General features: G+C 58.1%; 1 protein-coding gene across 1 annotated transcript in view; it reads left to right on the top strand.

The window, feature by feature from the left end:
* Positions 1 to 23,395, top strand: part of ash1l (ash1 (absent, small, or homeotic)-like (Drosophila)) — a 52,614-nt gene that overhangs the window by 7,353 nt on the left and 21,866 nt on the right. Inside the window, 14 exon segments of the mRNA XM_035430632.1 lie at positions 4,040 to 6,817; positions 6,819 to 7,409; positions 7,411 to 8,422; positions 14,032 to 14,905; positions 15,292 to 15,465; positions 15,934 to 16,028; positions 16,551 to 16,624; positions 16,802 to 16,847; positions 17,203 to 17,311; positions 18,499 to 18,705; positions 19,302 to 19,448; positions 20,593 to 20,701; positions 21,792 to 21,953; positions 23,144 to 23,214. Coding sequence (XP_035286523.1) covers positions 4,040 to 6,817; positions 6,819 to 7,409; positions 7,411 to 8,422; positions 14,032 to 14,905; positions 15,292 to 15,465; positions 15,934 to 16,028; positions 16,551 to 16,624; positions 16,802 to 16,847; positions 17,203 to 17,311; positions 18,499 to 18,705; positions 19,302 to 19,448; positions 20,593 to 20,701; positions 21,792 to 21,953; positions 23,144 to 23,214 — 6,449 coding nt within the window.

Raw genomic sequence — 23,395 nt, 5'->3', positions numbered from 1 at the left:
TTTGTTTCCACTTCTGATTTGGAGCGCGCAGCTTTCTGTGTGGATTTTGAGTGTTCTCTCTGTCCACCGGGGACTCCGGTTTCCTCCCACAGTCCAAAGACATGCGGGGCTAGGCTAATTGGAGGCTAAATTAGCCCGCAGGTACGAATGTGTGAGCGAATGGCGCGTGGGCCCGCGATTGGGTTGGTGAACTGTCCAGGGTGTGTTTCCCGCTTCTCGCCAAAAGCATGCTGGGATAGGCTCCAGCCCTCTCACGGCCCTGACAAGAAAAAAAGCAGTTTAGAAAATGGATGGATGGATGGATGGATGGATGGATGGATGGATGGATGGATGGATGGATGGATGGATGGATGGATGGATGGATGGATGGATGGATGGATGGATGGATGGATGGATGGATGGATGGATGGATGGATGGATGGATGGATGGATGGAAGGAATGAATTCTCAGTCAGCTACGGCGTGCTCCCTCGGTTCGGCAGAGTGCGCAGACAAACGTTCGTCCGCAGAGAGGCCTGCAAAACCGCTGTTTCTTCTTCTTCTGCAGTCTTGAGAGAGAGAGAGCTGAGGGCCAGGCAGACAGGCCACAGGCCTCCAGCGGGGGGGTCTCGCTAATGTGCGATGAGACGGGGGCACCCCTGCCAGCCGAAACGCTCCCCAATACTGAGGAACACCCGGGGTCCAGGGGTCAGAAAGTGCAAAGTCCTGCCGTGTGTTCCTTCCACCCGTGAACCCGGCCAGCTGATTTCACTAATTAGTTCCTCCTTCCTGGCTGAAGAATTTCACTAATGAGCAAGTCCAGGTGGTTGGAACAAAATACCGGGGAGGAATTTTACTTTCTGAACCTGGATTTTCAACCTTTAGGAACACTATCGTGAAAAAGTATTTGTCCCCTTTCGATTATTGAATATTTGGTTTCAGTTCTTTAGACAAAATTTAATACTAGACAAAGGAACAACAGTTTTTCAGTTATTTCATTTTATGAAAAAGGTTATCAACTATGTGATGCCCCCTTAAACTTAATAACTGGTTGCGCCACTTTTAGCAGCAATAACTGCAAGCAAATGCTTCCAGTAATTTGATATCAATCTTTCACATAGCTGTGGAGGAATTTTAGCCCACGACTGCTTTAATTCAGACAAATTCTTAGCTTTTCAGGCATGAACTGCTCATTTCAGGTCCTACCACAGCATCTCTGTTGGGTTCAAGCCACTCCAAAACGAGTTTAGTTTCTTTTCAGCCATTCAGATGTGGACTTGATTTTGTGCTTTTGATCATTGTCTTGCTGCGTGACCCAATTATGCTTCAGCTCACAAAAGGATGACCGGACATTCTCCTTAAGAGTTTTCTGGTACAGAGCAGAATTCATGGTTCTTTCAACAGTGGGAAGTTGTCAACGTCCCGAAGCAGCAAAGCATCCATTACATTACATTACATTACATTACATTACAGGCATTTAGCAGACGCTCTTATCCAGAGCGACTTACACAACTTTTTACATAGCATTTTACATTGTATCCATTTATACAGCTGGATATATACTGAAGCAATGCAGGTTAAGTACCTTGCTCAAGGGTACAACGGCAGTGTCCTTACCCGGGAATCGAACCTGCGACCTTTCGGTTACAAGCGCAGTTCCTTACCCACTGTGCCACACTCCGTCCGAGGCCATCCCCAGGCCATCACACATTACCACCACTGCGTTGGACTGTTGGTGTGATGTTCCTCCTGTGAAATGCTGTATTTGCTTTATGCACGACAGAATGGGACCTGTGTTGTCCAAAAAGTTCCTCCTTTGACTCTCACATGAATCCCCTTTTTGCCCAGTCACTTTCTCATTGTGGAGTCATGAACAGTGATCTTAGCTGAGGCCAGAGAGGCCTGTAGTTGTGCGGATGTTCTTCTGGGATCTATTGTGACTTCCTGGATGAGTTGTTGCTGCACCCTTGGGAGAAATTTTGGCAGGCTGGCCACTCCTGGGAAGATTCACCGCTGTTCCAGGTGTTCTCCATTTGGAGATAATGGCTCTCACTGTGGGTCGGTGGAGTCCCAAAGCCTTAGAAACGGCTTTGTAACCCTTTCCAGACTGACATTTAAACACATTTTTTCTTGTCTTTTCTGGAATTTCCTTTGATCGCGGCATAATGTGCTTGTAGAAACTTTGTGGCGACTGCTTCACTCTGATGGTGAGGTTCACTATGAGTGAGGTTTAGGTTCATCGGGGCTGTAATCAAGCCCTGACTGTGTTCAATCAGCTAAGTCTAATTATCAATTAAATTTGGTTAATTGGTTGATTGAGTAACTAAGGAGGCCATTACTTTTTCACTTGGGTGATATGGGCGGTCGGTAGAGTTTTTCATTAAATAAATGAAATGATAATTTTTAAAAAAGTTTTGTGTTTACTCAGGTTCCCTTTGTCTAATATCACATTCTGTCTAAAGATGTGAAGGCATTCGGTGTGACAAATGCAGTTAGAGGAAATCAGGAAGAGGGCAGATAGCCTACCTTTTCACACTGCTGTGTGTATCACCACACAGCCGTCATCCACAGCCAGCACTGGCACGGCCAGGATTTTGTTCTGGGTTCGGGGGAGGGGGGGGAGGGTGCGGGAGGGTGTGGGAGGGTGCGGGAGGGTGCGGGAGGGTGCGGGAGGGTGCAGGAGGGCTTCGCGGTACTGAGCCCTGCATAGGGTGCGCTAGATTTAGGGTCTTACAGCAGTTCTGTGGTCTGTGGTCTGTGCGGAGATTCGCAGCGCTGCTTTTGTGTCTGCGAGGCCTTTCTGAAAAAGATTTGACGAGCGTAAAGAACCTTCTGACTCCCGGCTGATATGAAAAATCCATTACAGCTTAAGGCTCCACATAAAGGATAAAACAGGGCATTTTCTTCTTTTTTTCTTTTCCTCTTACCTCTTACACGTTTCTCTTAACCGCGGTATAGCGGTGAACAATGTTCCTTTCCACTCTTTTTTTTTTTTTTCCCCCCTCTTTCTTTCTTTACTCGGCCGCCTGTGTCAGGTAGTCGCTCACATTATCTCACCTTTCTCGTCTGCTCTTTCTTCTCCGTCTCCCTCCCCCCTTCTCCTCCGCTCCTGTGTCGCTGTGTCCTCTCTTCTCCACTGCCCCCCCCCCCCCCCTTCTTTCTCATTGTCCCCGCTTTGACCCTGATAATGTTTCTGAGTCTCGTCCAGAGGCAGCGGCTCTCTCTCTCTCTCTCTCTCTCTCTCTCTCTCTCTCTATTTACGGCGTCACGCCTCCCGTTCGCCCGTCTTCTTCGGCCAATTAAGTCGGGTTATTGCGAACCGCGGTGGCGGCACGCAAAAAAAAACCGTTTGACCTTTGCCGCGCATCGCGATTAGAGGCTCGCGTAAGTGCTGCGTATCCCCTCCCTTCTCTTCCCCTCATTACCCTCTTAATTCCTCCTCTCTTTCCCTCCCATCTCTGCATCATTCATTTTGCGTTATTGGCCAGTTCGGTTCGCCGTTTCAGGGCAAGCACGTTAAGGGCGATGGTGTCACTGAACACTTGAGAAGTAGGAAATAAAACATGCCTCTTCTGGTGAAAACGTCTGTGACTCTAGTGGTGTTGCTAAGCCATGTCTTTTTTGGGGGGAAAAAAAAAGCTTGCATGTTTCTCAAAGTTTCTCCAAGGCTTTCTGATGCAAGTCGTTTGCGGAAGACCGTAGTTTGAGTTCAGTGCTGTACAGTTTAGAACAGTTTAAAGCAGTGTTTCTCAACCCTGGTCCTGGGGACCCACTGCCCTGCATGTTTTAGATGTCTCCCTGCTCCCAGCACGCCTGATTCAAATGAATGGGGTCGTCATCAAGCTCTATAACGACCCATTCATTTGAAGCAGGCGTGTTGGAGCAGGGAGACATCTACAACGTGCAGGGCAGTGGGTCCCTAGGACCAGGGTAGAGAAATACTGCTTTAAAGCATTTTGTATTCAAGTACTTGCTAAGTGCTGATTGTCTGTGGAAGGTCGTAGCTCTGCTTACGGTGCACACGTGCTCTCTAAATGTGAATTTCTGGGTTCCTCCACAGGGTCCCCCGAAGCTGGCCCGTAAGGCGGAGGCGAAGTCGGATCCCCCTACGGAGAGGCCCGCTGTCCCTCATCGACCCGGAACGGACGACGAACTGACCCCGCCTCAAAAGAAGAGCCCCCCTCCGCCGCCCGGCAGCCCTCCCTCCTCCGCCCCCGCCCCTCCCCTCCCGGCCCCCTCCGCGCAGGGCCCTAAGGAAGCGGGGGGGTCCGACGGAGCGTCCAGGCCCCCCCAGAGCGCGCCCGGCGAGGGTCCGAGGGAGAGGGACCGAGGCGGGGCGAGCAGGGGCTCGCCCACCGTCACGGAGAAGCTGGCTCAGCTCATCGCCATCTGCCCCCCCTCCAAGTCCGCCAAGGGCAAGGTCCGCAGGATCCCCTCCTCCTCCTCCTCCTCGAATGTGAACTCGCCCGCCGCCCCCGCGGTCCCCAGCCCGCCGCGGCCGGACCCGGCCTCGCTCGGCAGAGCGTCGGGTCCCGCCGCCGCCGCCGCCGCCTCGTCCGTCTCCCGGCCGCCCCACCCTCCCGGAGCGGTTTCACGGCCCCCCGGCCGCCCCCCCGGCTCGCGGAACAAAGACAGCGCGCTGGACAAGCTTTCGGCCCCGTCCAGGAAGGAGGAGGGGGACGGGGACGGGAAGAGAGGCAACGGCGGCGGCGCTAACGGCAACGGTAACCCAGCAACCGCTGCAAACGGCAGCAACGGCAACGGCAACGGCGTCCGGCAACAGCCGCCTGTCGCCTATCACCCCGCGTCATCTTCATCGTCGCTTAAGTCGTCCTCGGACCAGAGGGTCGGCGGCGCGTTGGACGGGCGACGGTGTCCCGCCGCCTCTCTCCCCAGGGGCGGGCCCGCCCACTCGGCCGAGAGCGGCGAGCGAGAGCGCGACGCGGAGAGGGACGGCCCCAGAGACTTGAGCAAGGGCGCCGCCTCGTCGAAACCCGGAAGGCGAGAGGCGGCCGGCAAGGGGGCGGCCGCTTCCCCTTCCCGGGGCGAGGGCAGGAAGAGCTCGAGCCCCAAGAGCCGCAGCTCCAGCCGGGACCCCCCGGAGCCCGCCAGGCGGACCTCCTCGCCCGGCGACCCTCCCTTCGCCAGCGCCCCGCCCGGTCCTCGAAAGGACGACGCGTTCCCCGGCTCGCCCCCGGAGCGGGAGTGCAGGCCCCTGAAGAAGCGCAAGGGGCGGCGGCCGCGGTGGACGCGGGTGGTGAACCGGGCGCAGAGGCCGGCGTGCGCGGCCGAGGACAGGCGGTGCGAGCCTCACCTGGCCCCGCCGGCGCCCCCTCACAAACCCAGACCGGTGGGACGTCCGCCCAACCCCAACCGGGTGCCTCCCTCCGTGTCCCAGCTCTTCGCGGCCCCCCCCAGGAAACGGGGTCGCCCCAAGTCCAAGATGCCCCGGCTGGACGCCCCCCAGCCCGGCCGCGCCGCGCGGCTGCCCCCCTCCAAGGTGTACTCCCTGCTCAAGTCCAAAGAGGAGCAGGACCCCCCCGTCTTGCACCCGGAGGTGGACCTGCACCCTCCGCAGCCCGCGCCCAGGAAGCGGGGGCGACCCAAGCGCCTGCCTCCCAACCTGCCCCAGGAGGCCCAGCCCCCGACCCTGGCCCCGGAGGAGAGGGGGGGCGGCGGGCTGACGGCGGGAGGAGACGGCGGTGGGGAAGCGGACAGGGCCTTCCGCAGGAAGGGCAACGGCCAGCTGATCATGAAGACCATCATCGGCAAGATCAACAAGATGAAGACCCTGAAGCGCAAGCGGCTCCTCAGCCAGATCCTCCTGGGCCCCGCGTCGGCGGCGGCGGCGGCCGAGTCCTCGCGGGCGGCGGGCGGGGAGGCGGGCGGGGCCGTGGCCGCCGCCGCCGCCGCCGCTAAGCACTCCTTGTCTTCCCTGGCGGCCTCCTTCGGGAGCAAGCTGGGCCCTCAGATCAACGTCAGCAAGAAAGGGACCATCTACATGGGCAAGAGGAGGGGGCGCAAGCCCAAAGCGGCGGCGGCCGGCCCCTGCGCCCCTGCGCCCCTGCCCGAGAGCTTCCCGCCCCCGGCCTCCCACTCGCCCCTCCACCATCCCCACTCGCAGTCCCAGCAGCACCCTCCCCCGCCGGAGGTGTTTCCCTCGCCCGCGCTCTCGCAGTCCAGCGGCGGGCAGAGCCCCGCCAGCGACGCCGGGTTCGTGGAGCCGGGCGCCGTGCACTTTGCGCCGCACGCCCACTGCAGCCACGCCCACCACGCCCACCACCCCTTCCCGCTCCGCCCCCCGTCCTCGCCGGCCCCCTCCCCGGCCCGCCCCCTTGGCTCCGCCCCCGCCGCCGCCGCCCCCCCTTCCCTGCTCAGGAAGTCCTCGTGCCGGGGCCACCACCACCATCACTACCGGCACCACTTTCACTATCGCAAGCTCTCGCCGCCCCCGCCCCTGCTGCCCACCTCCCCCTCGCACCTGAGCGAGCTGAAGGAGGCCACGCCCTCGCCCGTCAGCGAGTCGCACAGCGAGGAGACGGTGCCCAGCGACAGCGGCATCGGGACGGACAACAACAGCACCTCCGACCGGGGCGAGAAGGGAGGGGGCGGGGGCCTGGGCGGCTTGGGCGGCTTGGGCGGGTTAAGCGGCCTGGGCATGGCCCACGGAATGGCGGGGGGAGTCCTGATGCCCGGGGTCGTGGGGTCGATGGCGGGGGCGACGGTCGGGGTCGGCCCGCGCGGGCGCCGGAGGCACGCTTCCTCGGCGCTGCTGGACCGCCCCTCGCCCTCGCCCTCCCCCCTGGGCTCCGGGGTGTCCCCGGACCCCCGCCGGACCCCCCCCCGCGCCGCCGCCCCCGTCGCTGGTCAGCCACAAGGAGAAGCACAAGCACAAGTGCAAGCGGCGCGGGCACGGCTGCCCCGGCTACGACAAGCTCAAGCGGCAGAAGCGCAAGCGCAAGAAGAAGTACCTGCAGCTGCGCGCCCGCCGCCAGGACCCCGACTTCCTGGCCGAGCTGGAGGACGTGACCGTCCGGCTGAGCGAGATCCGGATAGCCCACCGCGGCGCCGCGGCGGGGCTGGGGAGCGCTTTGGGGCGGGGCGGAGGCGGCGGCGGCGGCGCGGGGAGCAGGGGCCCGGGGGCCGGCGGGAGCGGCGTCGGGGGAGGTCACCCCCCGTCCCACCACTACCTGACCAGGGACCTCCTGCCCACCATCTTCCGGATCAACTTCAGCGGGTACTACTCGCCCCACCCGGCCTACCCCTGCGACTCGCTGCACTACGTCCGCAAGCCCGACCTGAAGAAGAAGCGCGGCCGGCCGCCCAAGCTGCGCCAGGCCATGGCCGAGGTGCCCTTCGTCCACGGGCTGGGCTTCCCGCTGTCCGGGGCCGGCTTCTACCACCCCTCCTACGGCGTCCCGTACTCGTCCCCCCCCCCTGGGACTGAGCTACTACCGGGGTTACCCCCCGGCGGCCGCCCTCTATCACCACCCCCCGGCCCACCCTGCCCCGCCCCACCCGCACCACTCGCCCTCCTTCCCCCCGCCCCCTCCGCCCTCCTACATGCACCACCACGCCCCGCACCTCCTGCTCAACCCCGCCAAGTTCCACAAGAAGAAGCACAAGCTCCTGCGGCAGGAGTTTTTGGGAGGGGGCCGGTCCCCCGTGCTGTACCCGGGCGTGGCGCCCGAGCTGTCCTACGGCTGGCTGCACGAACACAAACACAAGCACCGGCACAAGCACCGGGACCGGCGGGGGGAGGAGGGCGGGGCCGAGGCGGGGGGAGGAGCCGGAGGCCCCCCGGGGCTCTCCGGAGGTACGGGTTTGGGAGGCGCGGGAAGAGGCGCCGGCGGCATGATGGACTCCCTGCAGCGCTACCGGTACGGAAAAGACCCCGCCGCCGCCGCCGCCAGCGCCGGCAACTTGGCGGCCACGCCCCCGGCCAACTCCCCTTCCTCCTCCTCCTCGTCCTCGGCGGAGAGGTACAAGCGCAAGGACGCGCCCTTCCCGTGCCTGGGGCCCGCGTACCTGTCGGCGGCGGGGGGAGGGGGGGGCGCGAGAGGCTACCACCTCCAGGAGTCCTGGCTGCGGAGGGGCGGCCCCGACGCGGACTACGCCGGCTTCTCCAGAAAGACCCGCCCGGGCCAGGACCCGTTCGCGGCGGGCCGCCTGCCGGACCCCGAGGGCTGCTCGGACAGCGAGGAGGAGGAGGAGGAGGAGGAGGAGGAGGAGCCTCTGACGCCCCCGCCCGGTTCGGTGCAGCCGCGCCCCCCGCCCCGGCACACCAACCTGTTCGCCTCCGCCCTGAGCCGGTCCGCCTCCTCCAGGGGCGGCCGGGGCCGGAGGGGCGGGTCCGCGGCGGCGGGCCACGCCCGCGGCTTCGCGGGATTGGACGGGACACTCAGGAAAGACCGCCCCTCGTCAGCTGAGAGGAGAGAGACAGGTGAGAGAGTGCTGCGTGGTGGCGTCTGGGTTGACCCTTTGAAGAGTAGGTTTTTTTGGAATGGAACGTTTTTGAATGAGTCAGTGCTCTAGAACTCCATTACTTTCAATTACCAGTCGTGGTTGTTACGTCAAAATTAGTGCTGTTAAGAACATTTTAACAACGTAAAGGTTTAAAGGAACCGTTTTGTTATGAAGGGGTGTCGACTTCCTAATGTACTGCAGTCAGAAGGGGTAAGGCCGAAAATTAGCAAGGGACTTTTGGTCAGGTGGTCTGAAAATGGAATGAAACCGAATTGGACACGGAGAAGGCAAATGTCGTTAGGCTTATTTCTCAGTGCGATGGCGCTAAGAATGGCTGAATTCTAATTATGGGAATGCGGGTGGAAATGAGGAGAGATAGCACCGAGCAAAGTGGAATCGAGGGTAATACGTTTGGGATCGCGTAGCGCTGGGGGGGGGTTATCGAGAACGTGCGTTGAATTGGTGTAAATGATCCCGCGCTTGCTTCCCATGCATTCCGATTTCATTCGCGTTTCCGGTTTGACGGAACGAAGACTTTGTAGGTCGGTGAGTAACTGCCAGTCAAGTTACACCAGCGGAGTCTTTCAACGACAGGGCGCGGTTGCAGGGACTTCACGGTTTTTTTTTTTTTTTGTAAATGTAAATGGTGATTTGACAGGTTTTTTGGTTATCTGGATTTTCTGGTCTGCGGAATATCGCGCGGGCGCGCTCGCCGTCGTTAGCCGCCGCCGCCGCCGCGGGGAGCGCCCTGGATTTGCCCGCGTTTCGGTTTCTGCGGGGGGTCTCCACTGTGCCGCCGCCGCCGCCGGCGGTTTTGTCCCCGGGGGTTCCGTTTCCCATCATGCCGTTGTGAGCGCTCGGTGCAGCGTACGGGGGGGGGGCGGGGGGGGAATTAAGCCCGAGCCCCTTTCGACCCGGGCCGAGCGGCGGGATTTTTGCGCTCGGGGACGCGGGGGGGGGGCACCTGCCGGTCACAGACGGGACGGGGTGGAGGCGGGGGTGAAGGGGAGGAGAGAACGGGAGAGAGATGGACGGATGGATGACGGAGGGGTAAATCGAGAGAGGAAACACATTTTTAATGACAGGTGGACACACACTCCCTTTCTTCATAGGTAGATAAAATTTAATAAGTGATCCATATTGTGTTATTGTCAACCCTTCGTAGAGTAGGTTTTTTGGGATTATTTTTCAAAATTCCCTAATCGGCATTCTAGAACTCCACTGTTTTCAGTTACCAGTAGTGATTGTGACATCAGCATTAGAACGTTCAGTTAAGAAACATTCTAATCACATAATTTACTCCTTAAAAGGGTTACGCGTGTGTGGAACATCGAGTGCACTGCTGTCCTTTGTTAAATGCTCGCCCTGCAAATGTGGGTTGCCCTTTTTTAGTGGGATGATGACCGTTTAATGTCGTAAATAAACGTGTTCAGGGCAGTTTCCGGAGACGGGGTGTTAACAGTGTACCGGGGGCAGGGGGATAGTTGTGGTTTCGTGGTGTTTGGCGAACGTGTTCGATATCGTGGAGTCGCCTTGTTCCTTTTGTTTCGCGCTCGAAATGTCCCCGATAGATGAAAGTGTGAAAGCAGCGCACCGACGGGAAGACGCAGGCACGCGCGGTTGGGTCTGGCTGATCGGCGGAAGCCCCCGGCTCCGTCGTCGCGGCTGCGGCGCACGCGGCGGGACGCTACGGCTCGCTGTAAACAGACGGGGCCGCCCCTGATCTGTGCACGGGGGCCCGCGCGGCCCCTTTCAGCTGGGGGACCCGGGGCGGGGATCTGGGGCACGGACACTGGGGGGGGGCAGCGGCGGAGGAAGCGGACGTGCTGGGCGACGGGGTACAGGGAGGAAAAGGAGGAGGAGGGTGGGAGCAAGCTGGGAAATGTAGTTTTTTTTTTTGGCAAACCGCGCTTGGCAGCGAATCTCTTAAATAACCAGTTACACGTGTAGACCGACTCGACATGCGTAGGAACTCTCTACTGGTCGCTCTCTGTATCTCTCTCTGCCTCTCTCTCTCTTTCCGTCTGTCTCTCTCTCTATTAACATCTTACCACTGTCATCTATCTTGCCAGCTCTGTGTATTCCTTTCTTATTGTCTGCCAAATTCAAATCCAAACCGCCCTTTTCTGCGATGTTGATGAGCGCGTGTCCCTGAGCCCTTTTTAATGGAAGAGTGGTGTAAACAAGGCGGTCCTGTATCAGACCTCATCAGTCAATCAGCCTCTTAATTTATGCAGCTCCACCCAGTCGTTAACCAGAGCCAGAGCAAACCAGTACAAACGACTCCAGATCCCCCTTCATCCCCGATTGCTGGAAATGGCTTAAATGTGAATTGTTGAATTGGCGCGTGTGCTTATCGGGTAATATCTGAAAAATATACATCAGTTTATGTGTAAAATATACATCAGAGTTTTTGTGTTAAATATACATTGGGAGTTTGTGTAAAATATACATCGGAGTTTATGTGTAAAATATACATCGGAGTTTATGTGTAAAATATACATCGGAGTTTTTGTGTTAAATATACATTGGGAGTTTGTGTAAAATATACATCGGAGTTTATGTGTAAAATATACATCGGAGTTTATGTGTAAAATATACATCGGAGTTTATGTGTAAAATATACATCGGAATTTATGTGTAAAATATACAGCGGAGTTTATGTGTAAAATATACATCTGAGTTTATGTGTAAAATATACATCGGAATTTATGTGTAAAATATACCTGGAGCTGCACGTGTTGGGCTCCTCCCCCCACGCGCGCACGGCCGCGGAGAACCCGCCGTTTCTCTTCCGCGCAGAGCCGTGATTTAGCGGTTTTACAGGCGTTACATCCTACCAGTAGCCTCTCCCCCCCCCCACTCCACCCCCCCCTCGCTGGGCTGCAGTGTGAAAATGTGGCCGCTGTGTTTTCCATCAGCGAGCGCGTTTCAACGATTCCCAGAAACAGACTGAACTCTGCGGGGAAGTCCAGTGGAGGGGAACTGACTCACTCGCTCTACTTCTCTCTTTCGCTCTCTCTCTCTCTCTCCCCCCCGTCCCTTTCTCTCTTACTATCTCTCTTACTATCATCCCCTCTCTGTCTTGCTCACTTTTCCCTCTTTCTCTGCCTCTGTCCCATTCTCTCTCACTATGTCACTCTCCCCTCTCGCTCCATCTCTCTCTCTCTCTCTCTCTCTCTCTCTCTCTCTCCCTTTCTCCCTCTCTGTCACACTGTCACTCTTCTACTCTCCCACTCCTGCACCCCCCGCCCCCCTCAGGCCATGAAAGCCAGTGTGTATAGCCTCATGCTATCATGTCCTCACCCTCTCACGCTCTGCAGTGTGATTCTCTGGGGTCGGTGGCTGTGTTGCGTAGCTGCTGTCCACTGACGGGGACACCCAGCGCTGGTGCTGTAATACTGCAGGAAGCAGCGGCTGGCTCCATCCCCCCACTGCGCTGGGTGGCGGATGATGCAGGTGTTGGGGTGCAGACCAGCGGGTCCCGGGTTCCAGTGTAGAGCCCCAGGGGAGCGCTTTTGGGCATCGGTCCACCCCCTGGAGCTGCTGGGAGCAGCGTGTTTGCTGATCCGGAACAGACCGCGGGCGCTAGCAGCTCAGAGACCGCGCCTCTCTTTGGAGATCACTGCAGTGCTGCACTATTCTTTTTCTTTAAAAAAAAAAAACAAGTGGTTAACAAACAGGTTATAAACCGTTAATAGCGTGGTAATAGGATATTGAATTGTGTATAAAACATATATAGACAAATCATTATCTCAGTGAGTTTTTCCTCAAAGTGTGCAGTTGTACCCTAACAGCCAGGGTCCTCTGCCAGTGTGGAGAAAGCAGAGGATCCCCAAATCCCCCCCCCCCCACCAGCCCTCCTCTCGAAGCTGGCCCCCACCTCACGCTGTTCCCTGTAGTGCGGGGTGTAGTAGCCCCGCGTCGGAGGGCCGCGCAGAACGCTGGCACGCGATCGGAGGTGCGGGTGCGCGTTGGGGCGAGGGCACTGTTTTCAGCTCCTCCAAAAAATGTGTGACTTTGTTTTACTTTTCAAAAGCCCAAACATCGAGCTCCACTGCCTTAGCACTGTTAAATGGGCCCTTCATACTACAGTGTGGCCGGTACACTGGAGCCTAGTGCCTCTGCCCCGCAGCCCTGCTGGCGTTTGAGAGAGGGTAAGTCTGATCGTTTCGAGCGCGCCGCGGGGCGCGCGTGTGCCCGGGTAACCGCCAGGCGCTTTTCGGAGATTCGGCGGCACCCCAGACTAACGCTCCGATAGAAGTAAGGGAGAGACCGCCGGGGGGGGTGACGTCTGCTAAAAATACGCAGCGTTAGCGAACGCGAGCGGAGCAGACCGAGGCGGGGGGGCGGTATGATGACGCCGTCCCGCTGCCGGTAAGAGACGCTACGGCACTGCCTCCCGGCAGAGGCTGTCAGGCGCTCGCGCCGGGGCGGGGCGCGATGCTAATAAAAACGCGGGAAACGCTGCAGCCCTCCGAGGTGTGAGATCACAGCCGTGCCATTAGAATGTTCTCAACCCAGCGTTCTGTTGCTGATGTCACAATCGCTGCTGGTGATTCTAAGCAACGGAGTTCTAGAACACTGGGGAAGAGAACATTCCAAAGACAACCTACTCTTCAAAGGATTCAAAGACTCGTAACTCGTACCCGACCTTACTTGCTGCCTGCGGCTGTAGTTGCTCCTCAGTAGATAAAAAACGTAGTTTCATTGTTTTTCCCTCTCGATCGTTGGCCTTCTTGTCCTGTTCAGAACAGCTTTGGAACCGTGTCAGGAAAGCCTTTGTGATTTTGGGTGACCGACTGGAATGCCCGTCCCGTATTTAAAATCTCTTAAATCTGACACGGCGATATTTGTACTGGCGAACGCGTGTAGCGCGCCGCGCCGCTGAGACCGTTCTGTTTTGGGCTAGCGACGGTCGTGCCTCCGCTCCGCGGCGGTGAAGCGCGCCTCTGTCCCGCGGCCGTTTTCCTCGGCGATGAGACTGCTTCGCTCGCGCGCCTAATGCGATCAGAACGCTTTTTCGGTTTGATGTGCGAAACCCCCCCCCCTCCCCTTCCCCCCCATCCCCGAGGGCAGGACTAAAACTGATGGTAGGAGGAAAAGGGGTCTGTCTGCTCTCTGTGGTTTTCACAGCATTACGCCAGTCTGTCGCTCTGTTCTCAAGGAGCCGTATCTTTAACATTACCTTTAACAAAGATTGGCGTAATCGTTAATAAAAATATGCAGTTTTTGGATCTTCAGAGTTTTTTTAGACCACTGGTGGATGATGGAGGGTTTTCTGGCTGCATTAAGTACTGAGTATACACACAAAATCGAATGCTTCATTGCAATCTTCGTAGCCTATTTATATCTGTATACGGTAAATGAAAAAGAGACATGACATCGCTGACCGTGTTTTAATGTCGTTCCGAGAACTCCCGGTAACGAGCGATCAGTGATGTCATTCTGGCTGATGTCAGGATGACCTCATTCTGATGTCATTTGAATGCGGTGGTGTCCGGTCGTGACACGGCTGTTTTCCGTCTCGCGCGCGGAGCCCGTTTCGCTGTGCCGGTGAGTCAGGGTGTCCCTTCTGTTCGGCAGGCATGGTCCTGGAGACCCGCGGCTCCCACTCTGGCGCCCCCGAAGGCCTGGAGGAGGCGTCGCACCCGCAGTACCAGCAGCTCGGCGCGCACGCTCACCTGCACTACCCCTCCCGCCACGCCTTGCACTGCAGCCACGACGTGCCTGTGGGGGGGGGGCCCGGCCGGGAGAGGGGGGGCGGCGGGGGCGGCGGCGGCAGCCGGCAGCCCAGCCCCTCGGCCCGGCCCTCCCCGGCGTGCTCCCTGGACCCCGCCTCCCGGTCCCCCGGCCCCTCCCCCTCCGCCCGCGCCCGGCAGCCCCCCGGCCCGCACCGGCCCTGCCCCCGGAGCCCCGGGCGAGGGTGCGAGAGGGCGCTGTCCACCAAGCGCAGCCTGGACCACGTCAACAAGATCCTCCGGGCCAAGAAGCTGCAGAGGCAGGCGCGCGTCGGCAACAACGTGGTGAAGAGGCGGGGCCCCGGCCGGCCCAGGAAGTACCCCCTGCCTTCCCCGCCCCCGTCCCCGCCGTCCCCGCCGACCCCGCCCCCCGCGCCCCCCCGGACCCCGCCGACCTCGCCCCCCCAGCACAGGGAGAGGAGGGGGGGGGGAGACACCGTGCTGGACGCAATCGAGGCCGTGGTGCAGGGCCAGCACCGGGCCGGGCAGAAACGGAAGAGCTGGGAGAGGGGCGGCGGAGAGGAGGAGGAGGAGGAGGAAGAGGAGGATGAGGAGGAGGAGGAGGACGAAGAGGAGGCGGTGGTGGAGGAGGACGAGCCTGACGAAGAGGAGGAAAGGGTGAACGGGGGAAAGGAGGAGGAGCAGGGCAGGGGAGCAGGCCCTAGGGAGGACGTCAGAAGACTGTGGTTCAGCCAGGACGAGCTGCTGGGTATTCACAGGTGAGTCTAGCCTACCTGGCACAGGTACGCACTGCCTCTGCTTTCAGGATTCAGTGCTGCATGATTATTACACTACTGTCCCAGCTGCTGTTTTTCCGTCAGTGAACAGCCTCATCCCCAGGTCCGCCGTGTTGTCTGTTCTACGGATAAGGATGACATCATGGCAAACGTATCCAAAAACAGAAAACGACACTGTCCCACGGTTCTGCTCTGAGCTCCCTGGCCAGCCTTCTGCGTTTGAGCGTGTTTGCTTCCAGTGCGAACATTTTTTCACCGTATGAATCATAATTGACTGCCCTCTAGTGGCGTCTCCTCGCTATTACTGCACAGCAATGGAATTTCTGTCTTCCTCTCTCCTGCCTTTTCCTGCTGCTCGTTTTTCTCAGTGCTCTGGAGGGCAAGCCCAGTGGCCCCGCCTCCCCGGAGCGCTTGGCCCAGTCGCCGACGGAGCAGGCCCCGCCCCTGGCCCTGACCAGCCAACGGGAGAAGAGAGCAGCCCGGCCTCCCAAGAAGAAGTTCCAGAGGGCCGGCTTGTATTCCGACGTCTACAAGACCACAGAGTGAGTTAGGGGCGTATGAACGTACCCCTCAGAGGGGCACACGCTTCAGGGGACGCTCTTTGCTCTCTCTCTCTCCCTCTCTCTCACAGTCTGGCTAGCAGACCGTCCGCACCTTCTCCCTCCTCTCCCACGCGTATCTCCTGTCTTCACTGCTCCACCTCGGCTAAGTGGCCCACGCCATAGTTTCGCCCGCTAGGACGTCAGATTCCCTTCTCGGGTTCTCTGGATTCATTCCATCTCTCTCACGTTCAGTCCATTCAGTCATGTCTTTCGGTCTCTCTCTTTACACGCCTCTCTCTCTCTCTTTCTCTCCCTTTACCTCTTTCTCTCCCTCTCTCTCTCTCCCCCCTCTCTCTCTCCCCCCGCCCCCTCCCTCTCTCCCCCTCTCCCTCTCCCCCCTTCCCTCCCTTCCTCCCTCTCTCTCTCTCACTCTGTCCCTCCCTCCCTCCCTCCCTCTCTCTCTCTCAGTCCTCGCAGTCAGCTGCTGCAGCTGAAGAAGGAGAGGTTGGAGTACACACCTGGGGAGCACGAGTACGGCCTCTTCCCCGCTCCCATTCACGTCGGTGAGTCCGCCTGTCCCGTGTGTGTGTGTGTGTGTGTGTGCGTGTGTGTGTGTGTGAGAGTGTGTGCGTGTGTGTGAGAGTATGTGAGAGTGTGAGTGTGTGTGTGCGTGTGTGTGTGAGAGTGTATGTGTGCGTGTGTGTGAGAGTGTGTGTGTGTGTGTATGTGAGAGTGTGTGTGTGTGAGTGTGTGTGTGTGTGTGTATGTGAGAGTGTGTGTGTGTGCGTGTGTGTGTGAGAGTGTGTGCGTGTGTGTGTGTGAGTGTGTGCATGTGTGTGTGTGTGTATGTGTGTGCGTGCGTGAGTGTGTGTGTGTGTGTGTGTGTGTGTGAGTGTGTGTGCGTGTATGTGTGTGTGCGTGCGTGAGTGTGTGTGTGTGTGTGTGTGTGTGTGTGTGTGTGTGTGTGTGTGTGTGTGTGTGTGTGTGTGAGAGTGTGTGTGTGTGTGTGTGTGCGTGTGTGAGAGTGTGTGTGTGTGTGTTCATCGTAGCTCACGCCCCTCTCCGTGTTCCCCCCCCCGGCTCAGGGAAGTACCTGCGGCAGAAGCGCATCGACTTCCAGCTGCCCTACGACATCCTGTGGCTGTGGAAACACAACCAGGTACCTGCCCTCCTGACGCTGACGCCCACGCTCCTGAGCGTCCCGCCTCTCCTGTTACCGCGGGCCAGCCGCTGCCTCCGCACGCTGTGTGCTGGGGGGTTAAGGGGTGGGGTTTCGGGGGGGGGCGGGGTTTCCCTGGTGCCCCTCCCACGTGGTGACCGCGTCTGTCTGTTTCAGCTGTACAAGAAGCCGGACGTCCCGCTGTACAAGAAGATCCGCTCCAGTGAGTACTGCCCCCTGAGAGGAGCGCTGGGTGTGTGTGTGTGTGTGTGTGTGTGTGTGTGTGTGTGTGTGAGCCCTGTCTCTGTCTCGTCTGGACGTGTGTGTGTGCGCGTGTGTGTGTGTGTGCGTGTGTGCGTGCGTGCGTGTGTGCGTGTGTGCGTGTGCGCGTGTGTGTGTGTGTGTGTGTGTGTGTGTGTGTGTGTGTGTGTGTGTGTGTGTGTGTGCGCGTGCGCGTGCGCGTGCGTCTGTGTGTGTGTGTGTGTGTGTGTGTGTGTGTGTGTGTGTGTGTGTGTGTGTGTGTGTGTGTGTGTGTGAGTGTGTGTGTGTGAGCCCTGTCTCTCTCTCCTCTCGTCTAGACGTGTACGTGGACGTGAAGCCGCTCTCCGGGTACGAGGCCACCACCTGCAACTGCGAGAGGCCCGAGGATTCGCACGAGAAGGGCTGCATCGACGACTGCCTCAACAGGTACGCCCCGTCCAATCAGGTGCACCCCCGCTGGGCCAGTGTCCAATCAGGTGCACCCCAGCAGGGCCAGTGCCCAATCATCAGTCCACTCTCATATAATTATTAATGATGCTTCTCTAAAGTCTGCTGTGTCATCTGTCAGTAGGACTTTGTAAGAGGTGAAGAACAAATAGTGTTCATAATTTCACATATACATAGAATTTGGGCCATTTTGAGTCTTTTTGGACTAGTTTGGCTCGGTTTGGGTCAGGTTGGACTAGTTTGGACCAGACCTGGGTCAAATACGTATTTGATTAGGATTCAGATACTTTTCTACACTTAACTGATCTTGTCTGCTGCATTGGAACCAATGAAACACTCTCAAAAAGTGCAAACATTGCCTTCTGGTCATATTGGCAGGCTCAGTTACACCAGGCAAGATCAATAGAGCACAGAAAATTATTTGAATCCAAAACAGATACGTATTTGACCCAGGTCTGGTTTGGACCAATTTGAGACCATTTGGATTACTTTGGGCCAGTTTGAGTCTGTTGGGAATGGTTTGGGCCAGTATGAGTCAGTTTGGACTAGTTTGGGCCAGTTTGAGACACTTTGGGTCAGTTTGAGGCAGTTTGAGTAAATTTGGACCAGGTTAAGTCAGTTTGTCCTAGTTTGGGCCAGATTCAGTCAGTTTGTCCTAGTTTGGGCCAGATTCAGTCAGTTTGTCCTAGTTTGGGCCAGATTCAGTCAGTTTGTCCTCATTTGGAACAGATGGAGTCAGTTTGGGTCAGTTTGTGACAGACTGGGTCAGTTTGGGACAAATTGGGTCAGTTTGGGACAGATTGGGTCAGTTTGGGACAGATTGGGTCGGTTTTAACCAGATTGGATCAGTTTGAGACAGACTGGGTCAGTTTGGGACAGATTGGGTCAGTTTGGGACAGATTGGGTCGGTTTTAACCAGATTGGGTCAGTTTGAGACAGACTGGGTCAGTTTGGGACAGATTGGGTCAGTTTGGGACAGATTGGGTCGGTTTTAACCAGATTGGGTCAGTTTGAGACAGACTGGGTCAGTTTGGGACAGATTGGGTCAGTTTGGGACAGATTGGGTCGGTTTTAACCAGATTGGGTCAGTTTGAGTCAGTTTGGGCCAGTTCAGACCAGTTTTGACCGGTCTGGCCCCTCCCCTCCCCTCCCCCCCCCCCCTGCAGGATGATCTTCGCGGAGTGCTCGCCCAACACCTGCCCGTGCGGGGAGCGGTGCGACAACCAGCACATCCAGAGGCACGAGTGGGTGCAGTGCCTGGAGCGCTTCCGCGCCGAGGGCAAGGGCTGGGGCATCCGCACCAAGGAGCCGCTCCGGTCCGGCCAGTTCATCATCGAGTACCTGGGGGAGGTGGTGAGCGAGCAGGAGTTCAGGTGAGGGGGGGGGGGGGGGTGGGCCGTCTTACCGCCCTGCGCTCACCGACCGTCTCTTCCGGGAACTACTTCCGGCACTTCCTCACGCACGGGAGAGTTCTCTCGGACGGCGCGGCGGTGGTGCAGTGGGTCGCACCGCCACCTCGCAGCGAGGTCCTGGGTTGGAATCCCGGGGTTCGAGTTTTTTATGTTCTCCCCGTGTCCGCGTGGGTTTCCTCCCACAGTACAGAGACATGCACGTGGAGAGGTAATTGGAGACTCTAAATTGCCCATAGACGTGAGTGTGTGAGTGAATGGTGTGTGTGCCCTGCGACGGATTGGCGACCTGTCCAGGGTGTATTCCTGCCTCTCGCCCAATGCATGCTGGGATAGGCTGCAGCTCTTCTGCAACCCTGTCCAGGAATAAGCGGATTTGATAATGGATGGAGATCATTTTCTCCACAAAACCTGGATGCATTCAGGTCCCAGTGTAGAGTAGGATAATTACAGTAATGTGAGGTATGTTGCAGGTGCCTGAGAGCTTTGGGTGTGGTAATGTGAGGCGGCAGTGTATCCTCACCTGTCCCCCCCTTCCCCCCCCCCCCCCGCCCATGCAGGAAGCGCATGATCGAGCAGTACTGCGCCCACAGCGACCACTACTGCCTGAACCTGGACAGCGGCATGGTGATCGACAGCTACCGCATGGGCAACGAGGCGCGCTTCATCAACCACAGCTGCGCGCCCAACTGCGAGATGCAGAAGTGGTGAGTGGAGTGGAGTGGGCGGGGCTGGGGGAGGGGTGGGCGGGGCCAGGGGGAGGGGGTGGACGTGGGCGGAGCCTGCTTCATCAACCACAGCTGCGCGCCCAACTGCGAGATGCAGAAGTGGTGAGTGGAGTGGGCGGGGCCAGGGGGAGGGGTAGGCGGGGCCAGGAGGAGGGGGTGGGCGGAGCCTGCTTCATCAACCACAGCTGCGCACCCAACTGCGAGATGCAGAAGTGGTGAGTGGAGTGGAGTGGGCGGGGCTGGGGGAGGGGGTGGGGCCAGGGGAGGGGTGAGCGGGGCCAGCGGGTGGGCGTGGGCGGAGTCTGCTCCATCAGCCACAGCAGCGCACCCAACTGCGAGATGCAGAAGTGGTGAGTGGAGTGGAGTGGCGGGGCCAGGGGGAGGGGTGGGCGGGGCCAGGGGGAGGCGGTGGGCGGAGCCTGCTCCATCAGCCACAGCTGCGCACCCAACTGCGAGATGCAGAAGTGGTGAGTAGGGGAGGGGGCGGGCCCAGGGGGAAGGGGTGGGTGTGGGCAGAGCCTGCTCCATCAGCCACAGCTGCGCGCCCAACTGCGAGATGCAGAGGGTGGTGAGTGGGGGAGGGGGCGGGGCCAGGGGAGGGGTGATGGGGGGCGGGGCCTGCTGAAGCCACCGAGCGACTGGACGCCCGCTCTGAAGAGTCAGTTTGCTGGCGAATCCCAGGGTTGCGTGGCCCCTGTCAGCGTTTGAGTGCGTGTGGAGCGGGGGGGGGTGGAAGCACTGGGCTTGTGAAATGAAAGGTTTGGGTTTGAAGAGTGGGCGGGACACCACTACTTTATCCCAGACCTTTTATCGCTGCTGAATGCTGTCGGGTGATTGGCCGGATTGTGTCGGCTGCACACAGGAGGAAGTGCTCTGGATGCAGACGGCTGTTGGCGAGGTGGTGCACGCGCTGTTCATAGAGCGTGCTGTTGTGTGTGTGTGTGTGTGTGTGTGTGAGGGCGGTCTCCATTTTGGCTCTGATCCCCCGCTCTCCTCTGTGCCCAGGGTGTGTGTGAGGGCGGTCTCCATTTTGGCTCTGATCCCCCGCTCTCCTCTGTGCCCAGGGTGTGTGTGAGGGCGGTCTCCATTTTGGCTCTGATCCCCCGCTCTCCTCTGTGCCCAGGTCAGTGAACGGGGTGTACCGCATCGGCCTGTTCGCCCTGACGGACATGAGCAGCGGCACGGAGCTCACCTACGACTACAACTTCCACTCCTTCAACATGGAGGAGCAGGTCAGTGCACACACTCACACAGACACACAGACTCAGACACACACACACACACACACACACGCACACACACTCACACGCACGCACACACACACACACACACACACTCACACAGACAGACACACACACACACACACACAGACAGACACACAGACTCAGACACACACACACACACACACACTCACACACACACACACACACACACTCACACAGACACACACACACACACACACACACTCACACAGACAGACACAGACTCAGACACACACACACACACACACACACACACACTCACACAGACAGACACAGACTCAGACACACACACGCACTCACACACACACAGACACACAGACTCAGACACACACACACACACACACACACTCACACAGACAGACTCAGACACACACACACACACACACACACACACTCACACAGACAGACACAGACTCAGACACACGCACACACACACGCACACTCACACACACACACACACACACGCACACACACAGACAGACACAGACTCAGACACACACACACACACACACACACACACTCACACGCACGCACACACACACACACACAGACTCAGACACACACACACACGCACGGACACACGCACGCACACACAGACAGACACGCACTCACACACACACACACAGACTCAGACACACACACACACACACACACACACACACACACACACTCACACAGACAGACACACACACTCACACACACACTCACACGCACACACACAGACAGACTCAGACACACACACACGCACACACACTCACACACACGCGCACGCACACACACAGACACACACATGCAGTCAGGATGTCAGTGCTCCTTCTGCCTGCTGTACCACTGCAGCACTCACAGTGTGTTTGCTCTCTCTGTTTAACGCTCCTCTTTCTTCATCTCTCATTCTGTATTTTAAACTTTCTCTCCATCCCTCCCTCCCCTCTCCCTCCCTCCCCTCACCTCACCTCCTCGGATCCTCTCACCCTTTCTCCCATGTTCCCTTTCTCCCTCTCTTTCCTCTTTTTCCTCTCTCCCTCTCCCTTTTCTCATCCCCCCCCCCCGACTCCCACAGCAAGTGTGTAAGTGCGGCTCGGAGAGTTGCCGGGGCATCATCGGTGGGCGGAGCCAGCGGGTCAACGGGCTCCCTGGGAAGGGGGGCGGAGCCGCGGGCGGGGCCAGGAGGCCGGGCCGGCTGAAGGAGAAGCGCAAGTCCAGGCACCAGCTGAAGAAGCGGGTGAGAGAGCCAATGAAATCCTTCGGAATCACGGGTAACCCACCAATCGGAGCAGGGAAACGCCTCACATGACCAGGACAGGAAAAGAGGGCTCAGGCTTAGTTCTTCTCTGTCTCATGTGGGAGCCCTGAGGACCTGTGACTGAGCTTTTGAGGATGGTCCGTTTGACCACAGCACAGTCGTAGCTGCGTAACGCCTCACAGGTTTTTGCCGTGTATCAGCAGAGATCACAGCTGAATTGTGGGTGCGCGGCTGACAGTGGAATTGTGGGACAGACGGGACTAGAAGATGAGGGCGATGGCGATGAGGTCACTTAAAGACTCATTTGTGCGTAGTGTATGACATCCAGCGCAGCTCGAGTGTCCTGCAGACGTCCAGGCACGTACAATCTGATTGGCCCTTTCCGCTCGGGCCAATCCTAGCCTTGCCGTGATACGATTCCGCTGTGAGCTGTGCACCGTCGATTCCACCAATCACGGTCCAGTGGGCTTTGCTGACAGCTCAGGCCTCCGTGGCCAATAGAAAATGTGCAGAGGGAATGGCTTCCTGCTCTGGAAATGAGCTGGAATGAGATTGCGCTCGAGGGAACAGATTCAGTAGGTCCAATTAAGTCAACGGTGATGAAGCAAGTTCTGTATTCCAGCTGTTGGCTTTTTTTACAGAATCTGACCAAGAACACCTCTCTCTCTCTCTCCTCTGTCTCCCCCTCTGTCTTCCACCTCCCTCTCTTTCTCTCTCTCCATCTCCCTTCCTCTCTCTCTCTCTCTCTCTCTCTCTCTCTCTCTCTCTCCTCTGTCTCCCCCTCTGTCTTCCACCTCCCTCTCCTTCTCTCTCTCCATCTCCCTCCCTCTCTCTCTCTCCTCTGTCTCCCCCTGTCTTCCACCTCCCTCTCCTTCTCTCTCTCCATCTCCCTTCCTCTCTCTCTCTCTCTCTCTCTCTCTCTCTCTCCTCTGTCTCCCCCTCTGTCTTCCACCTCCCTCTCTTTCTCTCTCTCCATCTCCCTTCCTCTCTCCCTCTCTCTCTCTCTCCTCTGTCTCCCCCTCTGTCTTCCACCTCTCTCTCCTTCTCTCTCTCCATCTCCCTTCCTCTCTCCCTCTCTCTCTCTCTCTCCTCTGTCTCCCCCTCTGTCTTCCACCTCCCTCTCTTTCTCTCTCCATCTCCCTTCCTCTCTCCCTCTCTCTCTCGCTCAGGAGGAGGAGTCCAGCGACAGCAGCAGGTTTTACCCCCACCTGCACATGAAGCCCATGTCCCACAGAGAGAGGTACGGTCCGGTTTTTAAAATGGAAACGATTCACCTCAAAATCAGAGCGGTTGACTTCACTGCAGCTGCCAAAGGATGCCAAATGTGGGCAGTAAATGCAAGGCTGTATTATTTTTTTTGCAGTATCTGTGCGTGTAATTTGAAATCAGTTTTGAGTTCTTGTCCTTCTCTGAAGAAAGCG

The sequence above is a fragment of the Anguilla anguilla genome, chromosome 8, assembly GCF_013347855.1.
Source record: "Anguilla anguilla isolate fAngAng1 chromosome 8, fAngAng1.pri, whole genome shotgun sequence".
Classification (NCBI taxonomy): domain Eukaryota; kingdom Metazoa; phylum Chordata; class Actinopteri; order Anguilliformes; family Anguillidae; genus Anguilla; species Anguilla anguilla.
The sequence above is the reverse complement of the archived record's forward strand: the minus strand, read 5'-3'. Positions and strand labels throughout refer to the sequence as shown.